A 25,629-nucleotide genomic window follows, 5' to 3' on the forward strand; every position below is an offset into this window, starting at 1 on the left:
CTCCTGACCGTCAGCTCCCGGACCGACCAATCCCACGGAGCAAGGGGCGGACCTCCCGGCCCTAATCCAGCCCCCGTCGCTCTCCTGGACTCCAGGACCCGGCCTGCCTTCTCGCTCACCGCCCGCCCTTCCCGCTGCCCTCGCCGCCCGTTGGCGGGTGTGCGATTCGTCACTGCGGCGTCTGCTAATGCTGGCGCGCGACAGCTCCGCCAGGGCGGGGCCAGGGGCGGTGACGCACGGCGCGGTGACGCAGCGCGACGGCGGCGGTGGCGGCGGCGGTGGTCGGTGAGGGAGGCGGGAGGGGAGCTCGCGGGCTGGAGAGGGGGCGACGGCTGTGGCGGTGGCCTGAGGAGGCCCGAGCGGAGGCGGCGGCGGCCGAGGCAGTGAGTCGCGGGCAGGGTTGGGCGGTCCCGGGGCAGCGGCGGGTCTGGGCGCTCGGGGCTCACCTAAGGGCGCCCCAGGCCGCGCGGGCGGCCCCGCCCCCTCAGGGACCCCGAGCCGCGGGCGGCGGCGGGCTCAGAGCGCGGGCCTGAAGGGTCCCGACCCTTGAGAGGAGCCCTTATCCGGGTCCTGTGAATAGCTTTCACAGTCCGCCTCGGAAGCTTCCCTTCCAGATCCCCCTCACACCCTCGGGATCGACCCCGCGGTCTACCTCAGACACCTCCTTGGAGGGCGGTCCCCGGCGACCTCAGAGACCCCCTGAGGCCTCCAGGCCACCCCGCCTCCGACGGTCCCAGGTCTTCCCCCCCTTCCATTCCCACAGGCTTGTTCAGAAATTGTCCTGTGTTTTGGAAATCGACCTCAGAGAACCGTGCCCCAAATCCCCATCTTCCTTCTCTTTCCAGAAATATTACCCTGTCCACTCCTCGGATATTCCAGTAATATGTGTCAGATGTCTTCTCCTTCTGAAACCCTGAAAACCTCCTTCACAGTTTTCCCCAAATCCCTTCCAGACTCGGACATTCCCGAAATCTTCCCCAGAGATCGATTTCGCATAGCCCCATAGTCTCCCACAGACTTCCCTCTCACCTACACCCATATATCAAAAATCACCCTGGAGATTTTCCACTCAGAGCCCCAAATCTCAGAACCCTGACCCAAAATCCTTCAGAAAGCCCCTGATGTACCCTGAAATCTTCCTCAGAGACTCCCTGAAATGTATGTCGAACTCTTCTTCGACATTCTAAAAGCTTCTTCCAAAACTCCCGAATCTTTCCTGGTAACCCACACCAAATGTCCCAAAAATTGCTTCTGAATCGCAAAAATTTCTTTTATGGTTTTTCTCTATAACTTCCCCCATCCCTTCTAAAACTACTTTTAAGGGAACTTTATAACATCCTCCTCACAACCACTGTAAACCCTAAGACCCTTTTCAGGACCCCTCTGAGGTGCAATTTTTCAAAATCTCACATCTTCTCAGAGACCCCAGCAACCCCCTTGAGCTCTCCTGAGATGCGCCCTTGAAATCCCTCCCAGAGGCCCTTCAAACCACCCCCTACCCCGACCCATACACACCCCAGAGCCCCTTGAGAGACCTCCTGCCTTACTAAGAGACTTTTCTTAGAGATTTTTCTCCCTGGACTCTCCCTCACAAGTTCATTCAAATCCTCTAGAAGCCTCTGTAGAAAACCCCCACTACCAATCTTCCCTCAAAAGAACTCTGAGCTCCTGCTCTTCGAAAGTCCCAGAAAAAAAGTCCTTTTTCTTTCTGAAAAGCCCTCTACCCTGACATTCCCACATTCCCCTCAGAAGACCCACCTTCTCCATATACCCTTTTGAGGGTTTTCCTCAGAGGTTCTCATCTGAGCTCCCTGAGGAGTTGTTTCTAAAAAAGACCTCTGTCATCCTGCCCTCGTACATCTGAGATCTCTCAGTAGACCACACCTCCCAGAGATTCTTTAGAGAATTTTCTCCATAATTGCCCTGCATTAACAACCCAGCCCCCAGCACTTCATGAGATTTCCTCAGAACTCTCCCTCATATTTACCCCTTTTAGAACCTGTATTTACACCCTCTTATCTCCTCCATTCTTTTTCCTCTGAAGTCAATTTAGAGATCCTTTGCAGATCTGAGCCTCTTTACCCCATTATCCCATCATGGGCCCCCAACATCCTTCAGACAACCCTCTCAAGAGGCTCTGGCCTGACTGCTATGGCCCAGAGGATTGAGTGCTGGCCTGAGAACCAAAAAGTCGCTGCCTAGGTTGCGGGCCAGGTCCCCAGTAGGGGGCATATGAGAGGCAACCAGTTGATGTTTTTTTCCCTCTTTCTCCCTCCCTTTCCCTCTCTCTAAAAATAAATAAATAATTTTTTTTAAAAAGAGGCTCCATGTCCCCTTTCAATAAAAAGTTTCTGAAGAGACACTCTCACCCCTTGAAATCCCAAACCTCAGAGACCTTTCTTTCAGACCATTTTTCTTAGGTTCTATCATCATAGACCTCGTCCTGCCTACAGAGATCGAGATACCCTTTACACCTCCTTAGAGACTACTTGAGGACTCCCCCAACCCCCATTTTTCTTTAAGAAGCCTTCACCTTCCTTTTCCCCTATAGTAGTGGGTCTCGTGTGGCCCCTTGACTAGCAGCATCTGTATCACCTGGGAACTTACAGGAAATGCAGAATCTTGGATCCTACCCCAAACCTACTGAATCAGAAAATCTGGGAGTCAGGGTCAGCAGTCTGTTTTTAGGAACCCTCCTGGTGATTCTGGTGCATGTTCAAGTTTGAGAACCACTTCCTTATAGGAGGATTTCCCTTTCCCCACAGAAAGCCCCCAAAAGATGCCTCAGGGTATGCCCCTGTGCCCTACAGCCCACCTCCCATTTTCCTGGGAGTACCCTTTGTGAGGTACCCATCCTCCAGAAAGACCCCTTACTCTCATCCTAACTTCTCCACAAAGTTACCACACCTTCTGAGCATTATTTCAGATTCTACTTCTAAATGGTTCCCTCTCAGATCTCCCTTAGCACTCTCTCCTTCTGGCTTCCTCCTCTACGCCATCCCCCAGTCTTTGGTGCTTCTGTTTCACATTGCTACCTCCTCAAACACATGTCCATCTCTTCTCATCTACTCTTCATCTGTCCTTCTCCACATAGGCTCCCTCCCCTTAAGGCTCCTGCAAGTCTTCATTCTCTGTCTTACTGCCCAGAGCCCTTCATTATGCTTCTTAGAGCACCGCTAAGCTTCTTCCTCGTAGTTTTTCATGTACTTGCTCACTTACCCACCCTCCCTGGACTGGGAGTTTGGAAAATACTCTGGATGTGTCTTATACCTCTCTGAATCCCACTAAGTGGGATCTGCCCTCTGTAAGTTATTGGGAACCATTGGATCACTGGCAGTTCTCCTTGTGTTTGGCTAGAAATCTCCAGGTTTCTCAGATCTCACTCCCCATTCAGGTTCAACCTACCTTCCCACACCTTGTTGCCATCTCCTTCCTCTCTACCCAGCCCATTTTGCCTCTCCTCCAAGGAGATGCTGTCTGCCTCAGCTGCTCCTATCTGTGAGACTTTTCTTTGTATTTCCTCCTGATTCCCAGCTACCCCAAGTCCTATTCCTGGTGACTTGCCTCATCCCATCCTGCTTGGCTTCTCAGCCCTCCATAGGACTCTCAGCTTTCTTTAAGGGATTCTGTTTCTTTCTGGGGTGAAGAAGAGGAAACAGAGATCACAGTGTAGACACTGGGGCCTGCCTTCAGGGAGCTCCCAGTACAGTAAAGAGGTTGGACAGGTACACGGTGCAGAACACTAGGTAGAAATTTTATGTTGTGGAAATCAACAGTGAGAGAAGGAGCACTTTATACTTCATAGAAAAGAGTATTTGGGCTGGATGGTGTTCCATAGGAGTTCGGACAATGATGAGTAGCTTTCCAGGCAGAGGAAACAGCTTATGCAATGGGTTGAAGACAAGAAGTGTCCTCATCTTTCATTTCACCCATGGCATCTCTTCTCCTCTCCTAAAGGATAGAGATGAAAGAAAAGGGATCTTTCATCTGCATAGTATTTGCTAGCTGCACTTTAGTGACCCAAAGAGTAATATTAATGACTACTGTTAATTGAATTATTATTATTTGCCAGTCACTGTTTAAGTGTTTTCCATGTATTATCTCATCTCATATTCACAGGACCTACAAGTAGGTAAACTACAATTATCCTCATTTTGTAAAGGATGAAATTGAGAACAGGTAGCACAAATAGAAGCTCTCTGGTCCGTCTGTCTGTCCCAAGATGATAGTGTCTGAACTCAGAGAGTTAGATTTTCTGTTCTGATAGGGTTGGGAGCAATGGGGCATTGTAATGTAGTGCTTAAGTATGCAGACTTTGGAGCCAGACAGGATTTGCATCCCACATGTCACCAGTTTTGTGACCTCGGACAAATTACTTAATTTCACTGGCCCTCATTTTTTACAGTTAAAAAATGAAGATAATAATAATATCCTACTTCATAGAATATGAGGATTATAATTATAAGGATTAAGTAAGTTAATACATATAAAGTACTTAGAACAATGCCCTGCATGTAAGTTCTAAGTGTTAGCAAAAAAGAAAAAGCTTGTATCAGCAAGGATTCTAAAGACAGAAGTGGTAGAAACTTAGCTCAAGCTAGTTTAATCAAAAAGGAGAATTAGCCCTGGCTGGTGTGGCTCAGTGGGTTGAGTGCGTGCCTGCAAACTGAAAGGCTGCCAGTTCAATTCCTGGTCAGGGCACATGCCTGGGTTTCAGGCCAGGTCCCCAGTTGGGGATGTGCGTGAGGCAACCGATCAACGTTTCTCTTCACACATAGATGTTTCTCTCCCTCTCTTTCTCCCTCCCTTCTCCTCTCTAAAACATAAATAAAGTCTTTAAAGAGAGAGAGAATTGATTCATGTTACTGAAAAGTCCAGAGCTAGAATGGCTTCAGAACTAGCTGCATCCAGTTTAAACAATGCAGTGATCTCTCCCTGTTTCTCCTTAGCTTCATCCTCCATGGGTTTCTGCTTTGTGGTGAAAAAGATGGCCCTCAGCAACCCCAGGCTGAAATCCTACCTCTTAGCAGTCTCAGTGGAAAGGGGAATCTTCCTGAGAGCCCCAGTTTGAAAAGTCTTCTCCCTGAGAAAATGTGAGATGATGACAGAGATCCTTAGTGGCATGTTTTAGGCTCTTTACCCTGGAACTGTCTCGCTTGCTGAGCCGGATAAAATTGATGACCTTTCTGAGCATTAATGATAGTCCCTCTCTTTAATGTTCCCCTAGCTCCGATCTATGATTGGATTTAGAGAGAGTATATGGCTAGTCTGAGCCAGTCACACTTTCCTTTGGGATCTCACTGGGAAAGATAGGAATGAGATGACTGGCTTGATTTGGTGGTAGCCTCAAGGCAGAGGAATCCAGCAGTACTGGTATTCGGTTTCCTATTATCAGCTTTGGGTTTCCAGGGCCCAGAACTTTGGAATATAGTTAAGTAATGAGTAGAGTTTGGTTTGTTTTGGTGTAAATTTGTTGAATAGAGTCTGGTTGAGGGCAAGAACGCAGTATATGGAGTATACAAGTCTCAAATGTCTCTAGCAATTAAACAGCTTACAGAGATACTTTTCTAGGTATCTAGAGATACCCCAATAAATGAAAAAGTCAAGGTCTTGGATCTCATGAATCTTATATTCTGATGAGGGAGAGAATACATAAATAAAATCAGATAGTGATGTGTGCTATGAAGGAATTAAAACAATAATGTGAAAGAGAGGGTGAGGATGGCCACTGTACACAAGGCCGTCAGAGTTGGCCTCTTTGAGGAGTGACAGTTGAGCCTGATTACCTGAAAGATGAGAAGGCCTTAATTGTGGGCAATCTGGTAGTGAGGCACCCTAACCCAAACATTGTTACCTGTGGGGAAAGAACTGCTGCAAGGTGGGGAAATTTTTCACAAATATTTATTGAGAATCTGTTAAGTTCCAGGTGCTGTGCTAGGAGTTGAAAATGTAGCAGTGAATAATACAGCCACAGTATTCCCTTCCCTCATGGGTCTTACAGTTGAGATATTTCAGGAGGAGATGTAGCCTTTGAAGACCTTTTGATGACGATACCAGACCAAAGACTCCTTTCTACTGGGGAGATGAAGAAGTATGGGGCTCCCATAAACCTAGATCTGATTGATAAGGAACCAGCCGTGTGATGATCTGGGGAAAGAACATTTCAGGTAGAGGGGTCAGCAAGTGCAAAGCTCTGAAATGTGTTCAAGGAATATCAAGGAGGCCAGTGTGGCTGGAGTATATAAGTAAGGCAAGAGGAGCAGAGGGATTAGAAAGGTTGACAGAGGCTACATAAAAGGATTGGGAAACTATTGGAGGATTTTTAAAGCAAAACAGTGACATATCGGGTTTTTTTTTTTTCTTTTTAGAAAGTTCACTGGTTTCTGCAAGGAAAACAGACAAAAATGGAAGCAAGAGTCAGGTTAGGAGGCAATACATTTATCCAGATGAGAAAGGATGGTGATAAATATAGCGTTGGTAGTAAAAATGAAGAGAAGCTGATACATTTTGGGTATAGAGAAAACAGAACTTGATGATGGCAGTAAAGAAGGAGGAATCCAGAATGATAACAACTCTTTGACAATATTTATGCCTCACAACTCTATGAGAATAGGTACTATTACTAAATACATTTAATATATGAGAGAACAGGTACAGCAAGGTGAAATCATTTGCCCAAATTAAGGAAGGTACTAAGTGGTAGGGTTATATTTCCAACCCAGGCAGTCTGGTCCCAGATCCACCTGAGTTTTAGGAAAGAAAAAGGAAGGGAGGGCATGTTTAACCGACATTAAGAAAGAAAGAGTTATTAGCCCTGGCTGGTGTGGCTCAGTGGATTGAGTGCCAGCCTGTGAACCAAAGTGTTGCTGGTTCAATTCCCAATCTAGGGCACATGTCTGGGTTGTGGGCCAGACATGTAGGGGGCCCAGTAGGGGGCGTGTGAGAGGCAACCACACATTGATGTGTCTTGCCCTCTCTCCCTCCCTTCTCCTCTCTAAAAATAAGTAATTAAAAAAAGTTATAAGAAAGAATTATCAAGATGAGATGACTAGATCTTATGGAAGAGGAAATAATCGAAGATGAGAAACACAGTTGTCTGCATAGAGGTAATAGTTGAATCTACAGGAGTTGATTACATTCCTAAGTGAAAGGACACACGTATGGAAAGGGGAAAGAAAGCCCTGACCAGGTAGCTCACTTGGTTAGAGATTTGTCCTAATACACCAAGGTTGTGGGTTTGACCTCCAGTCAGGACACCTACAAAAAGTCAACAAATGAATGCATAAATAAGTGGGACAACAAATTGATATGTCTGTCTGTCTTTCTCTTTTTCTCTCGCCCCCTTCTCTCTCTAAAATCAATAAAAAGCTTTTTAAAAAGGGAGAGAGTCAAAGATAGAAGTTTAGAAGAAAGGGGCATATTTAGGGGTGAGAGGAATAAAAGAAACAACAATACATTGGGGGGAAGCAGGGCTGGGGGTAGGACACCAGCTTGTTCTCTACTTCGGGGTTTCCTAGAGCTCTCCAGGCTATGTTATCTTCCAGGAGACCTTGCCTGGCTTCTAACCTCTTCCTTCTCCCTTCCTCAGAACCATTCATGCAGAAGCTTCATTCTTGGGTTAGACAATAATAGCATACATGTTTTGTGTACATATTTCAGGAGTTTCTGAAAATACTGGTTGGTTTTTACACAAGAGAAGTTGGACTGCCTTGGCTTCTGACATTCTCTTGTTCTTAGGTCAGGATAGTGAGTAACCTTAGGTAACTAGTCTGTTACCTTGTTCATGAAGTGTGAGTTACACAAGGTCTAGGTGGGTGCTGTAGAAGGGCTAGGAATGGGTAGGGAGGCTAATAGGAACCCCTCTTTTATCCAGAGATATTGACATTAAAGGATGTACCCCTTCAGCCCAACTTTCTATAGCATTATTCTCAGGAACAATCAAGAATTCCAAAGCCAGACTGCCTGGCCTTGAAAATCTCAGCTTAGATGTGTGCAGTCTTGGATAAGTGACTTGACCTCCTATGAGCCAGTTTTTCCATCTGTAAAATGTGGATATTATGTACATATATGTGAGATAGATACAGAATATATAGTTTTAGATCAAATGAGCTCATCCACTAAAAGCCTAGGGTCTGGGACCTGATACGTAATGTATAATATATTGAAGATGTGCTAAGCATCATTCTAGGCATTTTTCTATACATTGTTTCATTTCATTCTTACAACAAGATTCACTAAGAAAGAAACAGTTACTTGCCAGAGGTCAACACAGCAAGTAAGTATCAGCAGGAGAGCCCAGATTTCATTCAGGTCTGGCAGACTCCATGGTGCTACTCTGAATGTGGAGAGTTGACTTCCAGAAGTGCCTCCTGTCTGTGAGCCGCTTCTTACTCTTCCAGACCAAGGAAGGAGCCTAGTGAGCACTTTTTCCTGGAACCTCTTAGGCAATTTTTGGCTCCATTTCCCACCCTCCAGGGTTGGTAGATGCTTCCCAACGTTACTTGGTTTCTCAGAGACCAAATATGCCAGCAGTATTGTTGGGCTTTTTGAGACACTCTGCTATAGGGGTTCCACTCTCATGTCCTCAAAGGCGGGGAGTCATTTTTGGTGACGTGAGGACAAAGAGACCAGAGCAGTGGTGAATTGTCTTATATGGGAAGAGTCAAGGCTTTTTCAACTTTAAGTGATAGAAACTCAGACTGGCCAAAAAGAAGTTTATTGGTCCATGTAACTGAACGTTTTCAGGGTGCAGAGGGGCTTTAGGCTTGTTCTTTCCCAGTGTTCAAGTGTAAACAGGTCTCTGTTTTTTTCACCTAATTTGTTGAATCTGCCTTCATCTGTGGTGGCTTCTTTCTAAAGCAGGCTGTCACTGAGAGGTTGCAGAAGTGGCAATCAGTAACATTAGGAGATGTTGTGTAATCTGAGCAACCCTAACCAAGAACTTATTTTCCCCAGTAGTTCCAGCAAAAGTTGAGGGAGGACTTTCCTTGTCTCGGCTTTACTCCATGCCTACTCCTAGGTTCAAGAAAGGCAGTTTTTTCTCCAAAGGGAACTTAGGGGGTTGGTACTAGAAGGTGAGAATTGGTATTTGGCAGTCAAATTCACCAAAATCTACCACAGTAAGATGTCGTAGAATAGTCAGTGCGATGCCTCTTCCCCAGTCCATCTCACCAGCCAGGTCTTCCTTTCTCACTGTAACTGGCTCTTTGATGGAAGAAGACCATTCGATCCTTTCCAGTTATCATCCAGACCAAACACCCAGCATCTTTCTGTCCAGAGCATAGGAATCCTTCCTTTAGGGCTGATTTTTACTTCTTTTAATAGTACAGTCTTAAAACTATTAAAGCCCCAGTGCTTGCTGAGGACTGTCTGACATATCCCTAGGCACTAGATCCTTTTTATCAGTCATGTTTCCTGAACAGTGAGGGTGGCTTGAAGGTGTGAACCAGAGAGACCCAAGGAGGGATAATTATCATACTTCTGGTTCTTTCCTAGTATATGTCTATCTGGTCAAAGGACTACAGGCCACAGGCTTTGTTTGTTCTGTATGGTGGGTATTTTAATGTGAATTAATTTCCAACATTTAAAAATGGGAATTTTTAAAAAATAAAAATAGGGAAATCTTATTTAAAATTCCAGATTTCTGTCTCCTCTTTAAGAAAAAAAAAAAATCTTAAAACCTAACAGTACTAGACCCACATTCCCACGTGGCAGCAGTTGATTAGAGCTAAATTGTGACTTCTCCCTTTAGACAGGGTATGTGGTTTCCAGCTCATCATAATCTTCACCAGCCTGCTATTTAAAACCTGGCCTTGTAAAGCATCATGTTGGAGACCCTGCTCTGTCCCAAGGCTTTCTGCTAGCATTTGACTTGGGGAAACAAGCTGGATTAATGCTTAGTCAACAATTTATTTGGGGGAGATGGTGCTGTTGCTTAGGAAAAGGAACAACTTAATAAAAAGTTAAAGAGTGTGCACAGCTTTGGTCTGTTTGTGGGTCTGGTCATCCTTTGCAGTAAATGCTGTTGGCATATCAAACCTCCCGTCACAGATGTTCCCTCTGAAATAGTAACATGTCCTTCTATCTTACCAATTGCCACCTAGTGAAGGAATCCTTCCCACTCCCAAGGGATGTTCGTTCAGCCTCCACTTGACCACTTCCAGCAGCCAGAGAGCTTATTACTTCCTCACATGGCAGCCAGTTTCATTCTTGGACAGATACATTATTTTAAATTTTTTCCTTATGTTGAGGCTGCTGCTGTCTCCTTGGGACTAAAAGCCACAAAATGCTGGGGCTGGGAAGGGAAACAGATTTTTTCAGGCTTGTGAGCTGCCACTTACCCATCCTGCATCCAGGGCAAATGTTGATAATCAGTTGTAGTACTCTTTCTCACTGAGCCAGAAAGTAGAATGTACCCTTAAACATTGTTTTAATTCCTCTAAAATTTACAGAAGGTGTGTTCACTTGTAACTGTGAAGTAGTAAAAAATTATGTAAAGAGTATTAGTAATTGCTCCTTCTCTCCAAGGTAACCAATGTGAACAGCCTTAGGATATATCCTTTATACATTTCTCTATATACACATATACATATGTGTAAATATATTCAGATGTAAGATATATTATGGTTTTTGTACATGGCTTTCTTTTTACAAAAATGACATCACATTGTACGTATTACTACGCAGCTTATGGACATCTTCCAGGTCAGTAAAGATCAAATACTATATAGAGATTAAGATGTTTTTTAAAAATTCTAACAGGATCAAGCATGTTTTTAATAGCTAAATAATAGCTTTAAAGAATGGCCCATAGCTCAAAGAATAGCCCATTCTTTGAGATGTGCCCCTGTTTATCTATCAATTATTCACCATTGCTTCATGTCCTCAGGGTCCTTCTCACCACAGTGCTCCAGGCTGCCACTACCAGTCAGTGGAATTAGCCTGAGAAATAAAACCCATTTTTCATGTGTGATCCAATCTAGCTACTTATCTCACACATTCTAGAGAAGAGAAGCAGACTGTCTCAAAGATTAAAGTGAATCCATGGCTGGGGCAAACTAGAATGGAATTTTCTTGACTTTCAACATTTCCCATGTCCCATGCTGCCTCTCACCTAGAGCTGTCTATCCAGGTTCTTCTCTGGAGTAACTAAATAAATCGAATTCCTCTTCTGTGTGATACTCCTCAGTTATGCAATTGTTCCTGAGTCTTCTCTTCCCCAGAAGAAATTTCTTCAATGCCTTCAAATTTTTCTCTTAGGATTTTTAAATCCCTTTGCCATCCTGTGGTCCATTTCTTCTATCTTCTCCCCCAGGGCTGTAGAAATCCCGAGTGTGACTTTCATGCTCACCTTTTTTATTCATTCATTCATGAACATATATAATAGCACCTTCTGTGTGCCTGTCATTGTTCTGGACACGAATGACAACAGTATAGCTTGTATTTTAGCGGGAAGAGAAAAACAACAAACATAAGTAAGTGATATTTGAGGGTGTTGAACTATATGGAAATGGAATACTATATTATGTTAAATGTTTACATAATAGAGTGACTAAGAGTGAGACTCCTTAGATTAGTCAGGGAAGATCTCTCCAAGGAATTGACATGGATCTGAGACCTAAGTGACAAGTAGGAGCCAGCCATAGTAGATGGGTCTGGGGGAAGAGGATTCCATTAAATAAGAAAGGACTTGGTACAAGATGAGGTTAGAGGGGCCACAGGAGTATTGCAGGGTCCTGTAAGACAAGATAAGTTCAGGTTTAGTGTAGATTTTATTTAAGTGCAATGGGAAGTCATTGGAGGATTTTAAGCCAGGGGGGCAGCATTTGATTTCCCTTTTAAAAAGATTTCTGGAAGGCCTGTTTAACTTGGAGCAAGGTTTCATTTTTCCTCCACTCTCACTTCCTATATCCAAAGGGACTGATAGCCAGGACGGTTTACTCTGTTCAGGTGTCCCACAGGGCCTCCGTGAGGTTAGTCACAGCCATTGTCAGGTGCACCTCACAGCCTTCCTCAGCAGGAGCATGGAATTTCAAGGAGATAGCAGCACCTCCCTAAGACCTGAGGTTCAGTGGGTCTTTGTATGGAGTTCTCAATCCTCTTGGCAACCAGAGGAGGACGGAGCTGAATGTGTTTTGGGGATGGAGCCAAGGGCACTGGTTGCAGGAAAGACAGACAGGAAATGTGATTGGAGACCTAGAGCTGGAGACACTTAGAAAAAGGTTTTAGAGTAGTGTCCAGAAACCAATCAACTGAAGAATAGGCCTGTTGTCCACCCAGTTGACATAGCTTCTCTGTAGTTCCTGCAAGAGAGGAATTTGGACGCTTTCTTGCCTGAGAGATTTTGACTTTTAATGTGTCCCCCTTGTCCTCAGGTTGGCATTCTCTTGACTCTTAGCTGTCTAGATTACAACCTTGGATCTCTGGGAGCCAAGGGGTCTTCTCAACCCAGAAGACTTGGGTCAAGATTTGTCTTCAGAGGAATGAAGAAGAGGACTGGGAGAGATTCACCTCAGAGTAGAGATTGATAGGATCTTAGACATTATAGCTGCACCTTTTCTAGAGTGGGTGAGCTAGATTGGGGGAGGTGAGATCCCTCCAGCTTGTTGGAGATCTCTGAAAAGGCCTCTGCCCACACACTTACCCTTAGGCACCCAGACAATTACTGATCAGAGAGCTATCCACATACCTGAGATCTCTGCTGGGGTTACTTCCTCATCACCCACCCACATTAGCTTTGTGAGTTTTAGCTTGAAATGATACAAAAAGCCCATTGGGTCCTTCTAGCAGGTGAGCAGTCACTTTGTTCAGCTCTCAGAGGAGGTAGCCAGAGACCACTAAGGTCAAGGCATGTGCTTGGGGTCATATGTCTGCTTAGTCAAGTAACCTGGGGCCATGTTTCCATTAATTCAGATCTTTTCCTATAATGTGCAGCCTCTCCTATTTCCCATTTCTGGAAAATCTTACCAACTTATGCTCTGCCTTAAATCCATATCCTTTGGCCCTATGATAGCCAGGCCTGAGGGGCAGCATCTTTTCCTTTGTCTAGTGTAGGTCTCTCTCTGAATCTGGAGATTGGAGGGAGAGTTGGTTTAGTATCTGATATTGGCTTCACCTTTCTCCCAGGAGCTCTGCAGAGTGGTGCAGAGTGGATATCCTGAAAGGGGAAGACATGAGCCCTCCTTAACCACTCAGTGCCAGGTCAGTTCTAGCCCCTTCATTCTATCTGACCCCCTTGCTTCCTTTTTCAGGGGCCTGGAGAGGCGTGGCTGGACCAAGACCTCCCCCGATGTGAGCAGGTGTCGTCCTCTGCCCACCATTCGTTGCCACCACGCCAGGGACCATCCTTAAGCCCTGGCCTTCAGGGAAGAGGTAACAGGAGCCCAGAGCCGAGACCATGTGACGGCGCTGGCCCTTGCCACCGCCGTCCCCCCCACCCTGGCCCCAGGCCTGGCACCATGATGTTCCGAGACCAGGTGGGCATCCTCGCTGGCTGGTTCAAGGGCTGGAATGAGTGTGAGCAGACAGTGGCCCTGTTGTCGCTTCTGAAGCGGGTCACCCGCACCCAGGCCCGCTTCCTACAGCTCTGCCTGGAGCACTCCCTGGCGGACTGCAATGACATCCACCTGCTGGAGTCAGAGGCCAACAGTGCTGGTGAGTCTCCACCCCCAGAGGTGGGAGCAGGAGGGAGACCTGGAAGAGGAACACATGTCAGATGGCTGAGGAGGCCTACCCAACAATGGTGCTAAGAAATGTGGGCTCTAGACTTGGTGGGTGGGGAGTCCCTGACCTCCCAAGTTATCATCATGGGTGTCCTGGGGCTTTGTTGCCAAATATCCTCAGGCATGGAGTGAGGGACTCCTGCGAGAGGGCAGTACAAACTGGAAACTACCTATAGCAAAGGAAGGATCACGTAGGGTAGCTTCTCTGAGCAGTTCAAAGGAACAGACTAGTCATTACTTATGAAAGGGGGATTAAAGGTGAGCATTAATTCATTTCTTAAGCTCCAGGAAATTAGACCTAGGAAGGTATTTTAGAATTGTTTCAAATGTATAAGTCATCTTATACTATCCTTAATACCTCAAAGGTAAGTTGGACTTAAACTATAAACAGCTTCAAGAAGGTTTTGAATTTAGGTATAGTTATATCAGTTCCCTTAACACTCAGTGGAGAGGGGCTCTGTGTCCCATGAGGTTGGCATTGGGATAGATAAGCCAGATTTCTCTAGAACCTCTCCCTAGGGCCCTGGGCAGGAAAAGGAGTCAGGCCAGAGAACCATCTCAAGAGGCTCTACTGAAGCTATTCTGGCCTTCTGGGTCCCCACAGGCCTGGATGGAGAGCTGTTGTCTTTGGTGACAAGTAGGAGATATGGAGGCCAGTAAAGAGATGGAGTCGTGTGCACCTGAAAGCTAGCTGGAGAGAGGGACCCCATGTAAAGTACGTTTAGACCCTTCCCACTTTCTTTCCCATCATAGTAGTTTACACTGAGCCCTTGCAGCAAGCCACATACTGGCTTTCCTTGTGTAGTAACTTTGAAAGCAGTATTCTTTGGTGGCTCTAGAGTCAGATTGTCTAGGTTTAAGTCCCAGTTCTGTCACTTGCCATATAACCAAGTAACCTAGCCTTTCTGAGACTTAGTTTTCTCATCTTTAAACTCAAGATGATATTTGTGCTTACCTTCTAGGGCGATTGTGAGCTATGAGACTAGTGCCTGGCATGTAGTAAACACTCAGTAAATGTCACCTTGTTTTTATTGTCACTAACTCATTTAGTCCTCACGATAACCCCATGAGATAGATATTGTCATTATTCCCATTATATAGGTGAGGAAATCATCGTGGGCTGCTAGAATTGGGATTTAGGGAGCCACAGAGCCGCCTGGCTTCTCTCATCTCCCCAGGCCCACTTGCCTTAGAAACAGTCACCTTTATTTTACCCAGTTTTTAGGTACAAGTCACAGAAGCTCCATGGTTGTAGGACAAGATGGTTCCTCAGGCCAGGAGTCACACCATCTTAAGTCCCATTCCGGTGGACAGTGAATAGCAATAACCCAGCTTGGCTGCAGCAGGCCCCAAATTCATTTGATACTCCATCCGCCCTCTCCACCAGGGAGAACTCCCCTGTGCCCTAGTGGCGAGAGCAGGAGTTCAATGGTTGTAATATGGCTCTGGCCCCAGAGTGGGGGTTCCTTTGGGGCAGGTCTTACACAGCTTTGTCACATATCCTCACCACCCCATCCTGAGCAGTCGGATGAGTACTGGGTGCCGATCTTGGCTATATATCAGATTCACCATAGTGAGTACTACTGTTTATTAGTAAAATCAAACTATATGAAAGGTGAAAAGTCAAGTCTCCCTTCCAGACCTCCATGTTTCCAATTTGTGTGTATCCTGTAAGATATTCTCTGCAAGTGTGAGCACAGCAGTATTCTACCTCAGCTGTTTCATTGTTTTGATTATTTTAACATATAGAACACTACGCATATTAACCAGTTTGCTTTTTTCCCACTTAACAATATAATGAAGATCATTCTGTATTTAACACAGGAATGTATTCCTCATTGTTATTAATGGCAGCTTGGTAGTAAGAATAGGAAATGTTTATAGAGCCCTACCTGTATATCAAACAGTGTGTTACCTTATTATTCATTTACACTCACAACAGCTCTGTGATGTAGTTTTACAGATGAGGAGACTGAGATCTGGAAAGGTTTAGTGACTTGCCCAGAGTTATACTACTAGTCAGAGGTGGAGTTGGAATTTGACTTTAGAACTCTACTGAATGCAATTACTTTTTGGCCTTACTCTTATAAACAGTGCTATTATAATGAGTACCCTTTAAGCATCTCTAGGATAAATTCCTACAATTCTGTGGGACTTTTTGTATAAGTTTGAAGTTATGTTCATTTACAGTATTTGTTGTTGCCCTCAAAGGACATGATACACTTTATACAAAGCACCTGAGGCCCATCCAAGATGGTGTGCATTGATATGTCAGAGGTAATGCCTAGCTAGGAATGGAATTGCTGCGGAATGACTGGACTAATGAATGAATATATGATCAAGATTTTATCCTCAGTCCCATGTCAGATGGTGAGAATGTAACAAGCTGATACTTAGGTGAATGGAGATGGAGGGAAAACTGAGAATGAGAAAAGAGAGGGAGGGCCATGGTGTGTTCCAGAGTTAGCAGGAAGCCTAACAGGATTAGAGCAAAGCATGACTAGAGAGAAGTTCGGTAGGGTCTTGAATGCCTCATTCCTAAGAAGTAAATTTTGTAGGGCCTTGAATACCTCTTTCCTAATAGATGTGGGGGCTCCAAGACTAAGGAGGTCTGTATCTCCTAACTCGCTCCCACCCTTAGGTAGAACAGCCACCCTGCTTTATTTGTGAAGGAAGAAACTACTTCCTAAGCCTAGGGGCTTGCCTTGTAAAAAGAGCTGTGTGCATCCTTTGTTATTTCTCCTCTGCTCATATGGCCTTCCACTCCCTTGTGTTTCCCAAACTTACATCATTGACAGAATCACCTGATGGGGGAGGAGGTGACTTAAAATTCAGATTCCTGGGCTCTTTACCCAGATCCACTAAATTAGAATCCTGAGGGGATGGGCCTGGGAACGAGTACTCAGGTTCTTTTGCTGACCGGGCAATTTGAAAGATGAAGCCCTGCTGGATGATTCATTTGTCATGGGACACCCAGGAGTTCCAGATCCAGCTCTGCCACTTACACCTCTTGAGACCTGGGCCAGCCCCACCGCTCTTGGGCCTAAGGATCACATCTGGACAGTGAAGAGGTTGTTGTAGATACTCTTCCAGTACCTTATGGGCTCTGAAAGAATGTGCCAAAAAGGCAGAGTTCCAGCTCTACATATTACTTTGTTTGGGAGCCCAGCACATTCTTCTAAAGCAATAGTTCTTAATAATTTATGAGATGGACCCCTCAGAGAATCTGTCCCTCCTCCCCACTGAGATGCACACCTGTGCCACAAACTAAATCTTGAATTTAGTCAGTCCACCAATTCCCTGATAAGAGCTGCCTATTACAGAGTCTAAGTTCTTCAGCCTCAGATCCCTTCAGGCTAGGAGGGCTGAACAATGAGGGAGGTCCTCTGCTTTTTTCTGGGTTTATGCTCCATGTCTCACTGCCTACCCCGCCAACCCTGCTACTTCCTCTAGTTCTCCCAGGGAGACCCTGGATTCAGGGTTGGGTTTGGATCAGAGCTCCCCACCTGTCCATCTCTTCAGGAAAGGTGGGGAATGTAGAAGACTTGATTTAGGCAAGTGGGTCCTAACTCTGGCTTCATGTCAGAATCACCCAGGCTCTTTATTAAATGAACCAGAGGCCTGGGTCTTCTCCCCAGAGATTCTGATGCTTTTTAAGCTCCCTAGTGTGCACCCAGTGAAGAACCCCTTGTCTTGATGCTGATACTGATTCTGGGTGGGCCTAGAAAGGTGATGAGGGTACTGTTGTGTGACCTGAGGGGCTCTGGTCTGGGCTGTCTCTTCCTCTCCAGCAACTGGAAAGCCCCCCAGCACAGGCAGCCAGCATTGGTTTCACAGAAGGAGAATCTGAACAAGCAGGGAGAGGCCCCAGGTTTCCCCTTGTTGTCATCTGTGTTCCTTTTCCCAGTGCTGTCTTCCCTTCCTGTTTGGAGTTGTACCAGTGATCCTGTCTTTCTTTTTCCCTGATACTGACTTGGACCAGAAGGGTGAGGCCAGGGAAGCTGAAATCCCATTCCTCCCTGGTATTATAGCTTCCTGGGTCACATTTCCTGCATTTCTTTCCTCCTCCTGTCCTCTTGAGTCAGAGTCCCCATATCCATCAGGTTTAAGCTCCTCCCTCTCTGGCTCACTGAATCTGGGTGGGGAAACTGAGGTCAGGGGGCGGGCATTGCTGTGTGAGTCATGAGAGCTCAACTCTGATGACTCTACCCTCCCCTTTCAAACTCTACTGACACAGTTCAAAAATGTGAGCCCCTAGCCTGACCCCCATGTTTGTGTGAGCAGGAGTGAGGCAGAGAAGGGCATGTTTGGAGCCAAATCCCAGCCTCTCTAACTGGTGCCTGAGGCTGCCATAATTATTGAGAATAACTGGGGCCAGCACATAAAAATGGGTTTGTTCGTATGGCAGTCTCCAAGATATATTTGGTTCCTGTGATTTGCCAGGACCCAAGGTCATGACCTACTTAGCTCTGGTCACCTGGCCAAGAAGGGCACTCTTATGCAGTCTCCCTCATCTTCTCCATGTTTATAGAGTCCAGGTTTGCAGCTTGGTGAGGAGTTAGCATCATGACATTCCCCATCCCCATCTACCCAACTCCAGAATTTCATCATTGCTTGTTGTGCTTCTAGCTCAGAAGAACCAAAGACGTGTGTGTTTTGGTAAATGACTGCATGAAATTCCCCATCCCTGTTGGGAATCTTAAGGGGGAGGCTCGGATGTGCCCTCCGATGTGAATTGCTCCCCTCAGTCCCAAAACAGCATGGGCTGTAGATCTTCAACCAGGACCAGCAGTAACAGTTAAAATATTTGGAACACTTTACACATGTAAGGTGCAAGGCACAGTTATCTCATTGAATTTTTACTATGTTCCTGTGATGAAGGGTCTTTTATTACCCCCGTTACACAGAAAAGGAGACTAAGGCTCAAAGAAGTTAAAGGACTGACCTACAATTATGTTGACCTAGGTCATGGAGGCAGAGCTGGATTTTTCGAATCTAGGCACATTTGCCTGTTTGACTTGTACTCTTAGTATACTCTGCTAAAACACAAGCCAGGGCAATCTGAGGTCAGGGGATCCTGGAGAGGGCACATTATACACATATAGACACCACTACCTTCCAGGGAACCATCTGGGTCTAATTGTGCAGGTATCCATTGGGCTCCTGCTGTGCCTCAACTCCGAGCCAGACTTTACTCATCTGGGCGGGAAACTAGAAGTTCCATCCCCACCCGTCATCTGCAGCCCCAGCTGAGCTTACCCCAAGGGGCCTGAGGCTGCACAAATTCCTTGGACCCCTTCCAATGCTCACTGATGCTTCCCAGTCATGGGAGGCCTGCCCTCCCCAGCACATTGCTGGACAGACATATGAACACACATTTCCCTAGAGTCAGCCTCCATTATCCAAAACCACTCTCCCCTTTCTCCACGGGAAAACAAGGTCCTTCATTGAGCCCAACCCTTGGGGCTGTTCTGTCACGTCCCCTGGCAGTACCAGAGGAGAATCTGTGTCCCTTAGCCTTGGGGTTCTGGCAGTACCCGGGGTGGGGGAGGGACTAGACAAGGCTTCTCTCTGTCCCAGATGCTTCTAGCTACCCTGAAGGCCTAAGCAGCAGCAACTGAGAACATCAGGATAGGGCTGAAAGGATAGGCTGTTGGAGAAGTGAGAAAAACACCAATCTTTGAGTCACATACTAAGTGCTCACTGTGGGCAGACTCTGTCAGGTACTTTCCATGCATTGTCTCCCTAAATCCTCTCAGCAGCCCTATAATCCCTCTTTTACAGGGGAGGAAGCATATTGCCCCTGCAACTGCATGACACAGCTTGGATGAGAGTCCTTGATTTTCTAACCCTAATCTTAATCACTCTATTCTTCCTCTTACCAAGAACTAAAAACTCAGGGACTAAGTCAGGGAAATGGGGTGTCAGGGAATTTCTTCCCATGTGATCCAGTGCCAGATGGAAGTGGGAGGGTAGGACAGGTGAAGGCTCCCTGAAGTCAGGAAGGCCTGTCTCACCTTGGGAAGATCTTTCGATATGGAGATGACCCAAGAGAAAGCTTTGTGGTCACGGAAGCTGGTTCAAGAGAAGAGACAGATGGAGAAAATGAGGTTTCCTAGCCTTGAGTGGCAGGTCCTGAAGGGACTCTGGAAAGCTAGGGACAGGGAAGAAGAAGAAGAGACCTGGCATTGGAGAGATAGTAGAGGGTTATGGGTAAAGTTCCTCCCAATTCTGGAGGCAGACAGCCCTGGGTTTAAATCTTGGCTCTGTCACTTTGGAGAAGTAGCTTCATCTTTCCAAATCTATTTCCTCATGTACAAGATAGGGATGCTAAAACAGGGTTGGGGTGAGAATGAAAAACAATCATAGTGTCTGTCACATAGTAAATGCTCAATTATTACTATTATGTATAGTATGGTAGTCCCCCCCTTATTTGTCGCTTTGCTTTCCATGGTTTCAGTTACCCACAGTCAAACACAGTCTAAAAATATTAAATAGAAAATTCCAGATAATCACTTATCAGCCTTTTGGCTAAGATCAAGTGAAAATTCCAGAAATAAACAATTCATAGGTTTTAAATTGTGTGCCATTTTTTACATTATTGATTTGAGAGAGAAATATTGATTTGTTGTTCCACTTACTTATGCATTCATTGGTTGATTTTTGTATGTGCCCTGACTGGGGATAGAACCCACAACCTTGGCATATCAGGACAATGCTCTAACCAACTGAGTTACCTGGCCAGGGCCAAACTGTGTGCCATTCTGAGTAGCGTGATGAAATCTCACACCATCCCACTCCACCCACCTGGGATGTGAATCATCCCTTCATCCAGCGTATCCATATTGTATACGCAGCCCTCCCATTAATCACTTAGTAGCCATCCTGGTTATCTGATTGGTTATCAGATGTTTTGAGAGAGAGAGACCACATTCACATAACTTCTATTGCAGCTTATTGTTATAATTATTCTGTTACTGTTTTTAATTTCTTACTATGCTTAATTTATAAATTAAACTTTATCATAGGTATGTATATATGGGGAAAAATAGTATATATAGGGTTCAGTACTATCTGCAGTTTCAGGCATTACCTGGGGGTGTTGGAACGTATTCCCCATGGATTAGGTGGGGGGCTACTGTATTACTGTTCTGTTTTAGTCAGTACTGTGAGCATAGCGTGAACTGATGACTCTGAATAAATGGATCCCTGGGCACTTTTAACAGGGATTCTCTAGGAAGCTTGGAGCAGAGAGACCCAGGCCAAGACAACATGCAGTTAAATATGGCCAGGAGTTGGGAGCTCTGTGTGAGTCATATTCATAGAGCTACCAATTTAAGCAGAATCAGAAATTTATGTGAATTCCTAGCCATAGACTTCCAACCAGGTCATTAAAAGAAAGAGAGATGCAAAAGGGTTTTTTATGCAAAGCTCTCAGTGGCCAGGTGTCAGCCTGTAGTGTGGACAGAGGAGACCAGAGGTCCCTGGAATCTTAAGCCCTAAGGAAATTGTGTTGAGACACCGTAAGGTGCAGAGGGATCCAGATCAGGGCTCACTTGAAATCCAGATGCCTAGAATTCTGAGGCATGCCCATTTCTAGCCTCTCTGTTTCCTGGGCCAGGAGTTGGCTTATGCCAACTGGGTATTTAAAAGAAAGGAACTGTGAGTGAGCCCTGACTGGTGTGGCTTGATTGGGTGTCATCCTGCAAAGTGAAAGGTCACGGGGTCGATTCCTGATCAGGGCACATGCCTGTGTTGTGGGTTCAGTCCCGGATCGGGCATCAACAAGAGGCAACCAATGGATATTTTTCTCTCACATTGACGTTTCTTTCCCTTTCTTTCTCCCTCTCTTCTCTCTCTCTAAAAAAATAAATTAAATATTTTTCTTTTTAGTAAAGATTTTATTGATTTATTTTCAGAGAGAGGGGAAGGACATGAGAAAGAGGGAGAGAAACATCAGTGTGAGTGAGAAACATCAGTTGGCTGCCTTTCACATGCCACCAACTAGGGACTTGGCCTGCAACCCATGCATGTGCCCTGACTGGGAATCGAACCAGCAACCTTTTGCTTTTATTGTATTTTTGTTTTTTTGTTTTTAAGTATATTTTATTGATTATGCTATTACAGTTGTCCCATTTTTTCCTCCCCTTTATCCCCATCTGCCTGGCACCTTCCCTTCCAGCACTCCCCCCCACCCTTAGTTCATGTCCTGGGGTTATACATATAAGTTCTTTGGCTTCTCCATTTCCTGTACTATTCTTAACCTCCCCCTATCTATTTTGTGCCTACCAATTGTACCTCTTATTCCTTGTACCTTTTACCCCCTTACTCCCCTCTCCCCCTCCTCGCTAATAACCCTCCATGTGACTTCTATTTCTGTGATTCTGTTTCTGTTCTAGTTGTTTGCTTAGTTTGTTTTTTTTTGGGGGGGGGGGTTAGGTTCGGTTGTTGATAGTTGTGAATTTCTTGTCATTTTACTGTTCATAGTTTTGATCTTCTTTTTCTTAGATAAATCCCTTTAACATTTCATATAACAAGGGCTTAGTGATGATGAACTCCTTTAACTTGACCTTATCTGGGAAGCACTTTATCTGCCCTCCCATTCTAAATGATAGCTTTGCTGGATAGAGTCATCTTGGATGGAGGTCCTTGCCTTTCATGACTTGGAATACTTCTTTCCAGCCCCTTCTTGCCTGTAAGGTTTCTTTTGAGATATCAGCTGATAGTCTAATGGGAACTCTTTTGTAGGTAACTGTCTCCTCTTGCTGCTTTTAAGATTCTCTCCTTATCTTTAATCTTGAGTAATGCAATTATGATGTGTCTTGATGTGTTTCTCCTTGGATCCAACTTCTTTGGGACTGTCTGAGCTTCCTGGACTCGAATGTCTAGTTCCTTCACCAGACAGGGGAAGTTTTCCTTCATTATTTTTTCAAATAAGTTTCCTATTTCTTGCTCTTCCGCTTCTCCTTCTGGCACCTCTATGATTTGGACGTTGGAACATTTAAGTTGTCGCAGAGGTTCCTAAGCCTCTCCTGATTTTTTTTGAAGTCTTTTGTTTTCTTCATTCTGTTCTGGTTGAATGTTTATTTCTTCCTTTTCTTCCAAATCATGAGTCCTGGTTTCCTTCCCTTCACTATTGGTTCCCTGTATATATTTTTTAATTTATTTTTAGAGAGATGGAAAGGGAAGGAGAAAGCAGGAGAGAAACATCATTGTGTGGTTGCCTCTTATGCATCCCCTTCTGGGGACCTGGTCCACAATCCAGGCATGTGCCCTGACCAGGAATTGAACCAGCAACCCTTTGATTCACAGGCTGGCACAGTCCACTGAGCCACACCAGACAGAACTAAAATCTTTAAAATAAATAAATAAAAGCAAAGAGCCATGATAAGATATAACAACTGATCTAGAAGTAGCACCTAATGTTTACTGAGGACTTAGTATGTGCTGTGGTCTCATTTAATTCATAGCAACTGTGCCAGGTAGGAATGATTCTGAGCCCCACTTTACAGATAAAGTAGAGCTCAGTGAAGGGATCACATTTGCTCAGAGCCAAATGGTCATCTAATGGGAGAGAAGAAACCTAAAGCCATGTCTCTGCCTTTTCTTTTTCATCACCCACTCCCTGGAGAGGAAACCTAGCTTCTTTGCCCCTTTCCAGGACCTTACAAATAGCCCAAAGCTCATCTCTCAGAACAGACTTGTTAGATGTTTGCAGATTGTTGCCTTGGCTGCCGTATTAGCTCAGTTGCCCAGAAGTGAGGGCAGAATTGGCTCCAGTCCTTGATCATTGTCTCTTTCCTCAAGTATTGGTATTCTTTATCACTTTTCTTTGCCCTGTCAGCATTAGCCCCATCCTCTACTGAGCTAGTTACGGAAGGAGTAACAGAGTTTTCAAGGATGGGACAGTGAGACATGTAACAGTTCCTCCAAAGCCTCCTGTATATAACCAGCCTGGGCCTTATTCTTAGGGAGCTCCCTTCTGGGTCAAGAGAGGAAACCTGGCTCATCTCCACAGGACAGACTCAGGCCCGCAGACTGTGGGATTGGAAGGAGATACCACCAGATTGCTACAGCCTGGAGTAACCAGGAGAGGCTCCCCAGGGGAAGGCAGGTTTCGGCAGTCATAAAAGACACAGGAAAAAAGGAGATTGCTCTGGCTAAAGCCTTGAATCTTCGCCTGAGTGGAAGCTTAGATGAATGTGGCATGGAGAGAGGCTCAGGGAAGATGAGGGGTATCCTGAGCTGAGTCTTCACCTGGAGGAATAGAAAGTGGTGAATGCCCTGGAAATGATGGTGATGTTGGGGCTAGGACTTCTTGAACTTGAGTCTGTTGGTGCTGGTTTCCACTATAACATCCTGGTCAGGAATATAACATCCTGGTCAGGAATATGACATCCTGGTGTGCTTTAGGAAGATACAGTTTATCTCGCTTTATGGGACAGGTTGGAAGGGGAAAATACAGAGGCACAGAGATCAGTTAAACAACAGTGAACATTTATTAAATATGTTCTATATGCCAAGCCACTTTCCATTCTTTATTAGCCCATTGAATCTCAAAGCAACACTGAATTGGGTACTGTAATTATCTCCAAAATTTTTTAGGTGAGGAAGTCAGTGCTAGTGAGGTTCAAGGTGACACACTCAAGGTCTAGCTGAAGGGGTCCATGTTATGTGATTCTAGATCCCAGGCTATTATGCCATTTTAGACAGAGGGGAAGGGAGGGAGAAAGAGAGGGAGAGAAACATCAGTGTATGGCTGCCTCTCATGCACCCTTCACCATGGACTTGACCTAGTGTGCAACCCAGGCATGTGCCCTGGCCAGGAGTCAAACTGGTGACCATTTGATTCTCAGGCCAGTGCTCAATCCACTGAACCTCACCAGCCAGGGCAGGCGGGAAGCTGTTTTGATAGGGAAAGTGGGTAGGGGCCCAGAAGAAAAAGAATAAAAAGAGTAGGCCCTGAAGATAGCTGAAGGAGCTCAGGTCAGATCATAGAGTGTCAAGTTTGGCAGATGGGGAGCCATAGCAGGCTTTTGAAAATAGGAGTGATGGAACCAGGAAAATTTACTCTGGAAGCAGAGTGAGTGTGTTTGACCTTACCTATATAAGGATCAAGGTTGGGGGTCGTGAAAAGAGAAGGCAGAAGAGATTGGAGCTGAGGGAGCAGGCTATAGGCACCTCTCTTAGATTTATAGGAGTTCACCGCTTTGGCCCCCTTGACATTCTCTCTTGTCTCCTCTGCAGCCATCGTCAGCCAGTGGCAGCAGGAGTCCAAAGAGAAGGTGGTGTCTCTCCTGCTCTCCCACCTGCCCCTGCTTCAGCCACGCAATACGGAGGCCAAGTCGGAGTACATGAGGCTGCTGCAGAAAGTGCTGGCCTACTCGATCGAGAGCAATGCCTTCATCGAGGAGAGCCGCCAGTTGCTCTCTTATGCCCTTATCCACCCAGCCACCACACTAGAGGACCGCAACTCACTGGCCCTTTGGCTGAGCCACCTGGAAGAGCGGCTGGCTACTGGCTTCCGCACCCGGCCTGAGCCCACTTACCACTCGCGCCAGGGCTCAGATGAGTGGGGTGGCCCTGCAGAGCTGGGCCCTGGGGAGGCAGGGCCAGGCTGGCAAGACAAGCCACCCCGAGAAAATGGACACGTGCCCTTCCATCCACCCAGCTCAGTGCCGCCAGTCGTCAACAGTATTGGGAGCAATGCGAATGCAGGTGATGGCGTAGTGGGTCTCAGGAGGCCATGCATCCTTGAAAAGGAACAGGCTGGGCTCTGTCTTTTCTTGCTTTGTGACCCTGGGCAAGTCACATAACCTCTCGGGGTCTCACCTTATGAGGCAATGCAGAGGTAGTGAACTGGCATTCCCAGAGCCATATCTGACCTGCAGACATGTTTTATTGAGCC

General features: G+C 45.7%; 1 protein-coding gene across 1 annotated transcript in view; it reads left to right on the top strand.

Moving 5' to 3' along the window:
- Positions 1 to 229: 229 nt before the first annotated feature.
- The window catches only part of SAMD4B (sterile alpha motif domain containing 4B), a 38,381-nt gene continuing 12,981 nt past the window's right edge, over positions 230 to 25,629 (top strand). Inside the window, exons 1-3 of the mRNA XM_024577377.3 lie at positions 230 to 383; positions 13,251 to 13,653; positions 24,969 to 25,439. Of these exons, the coding sequence (XP_024433145.1) occupies positions 13,458 to 13,653; positions 24,969 to 25,439 (667 nt within the window). The 5' untranslated portion in view covers positions 230 to 383; positions 13,251 to 13,457. The remainder of the gene's footprint in view (positions 384 to 13,250; positions 13,654 to 24,968; positions 25,440 to 25,629) is intronic.

This window comes from Desmodus rotundus, chromosome 12, assembly GCF_022682495.2.
Source record: "Desmodus rotundus isolate HL8 chromosome 12, HLdesRot8A.1, whole genome shotgun sequence".
In the NCBI taxonomy this organism is placed as follows: Eukaryota; Metazoa; Chordata; class Mammalia; order Chiroptera; family Phyllostomidae; genus Desmodus; species Desmodus rotundus.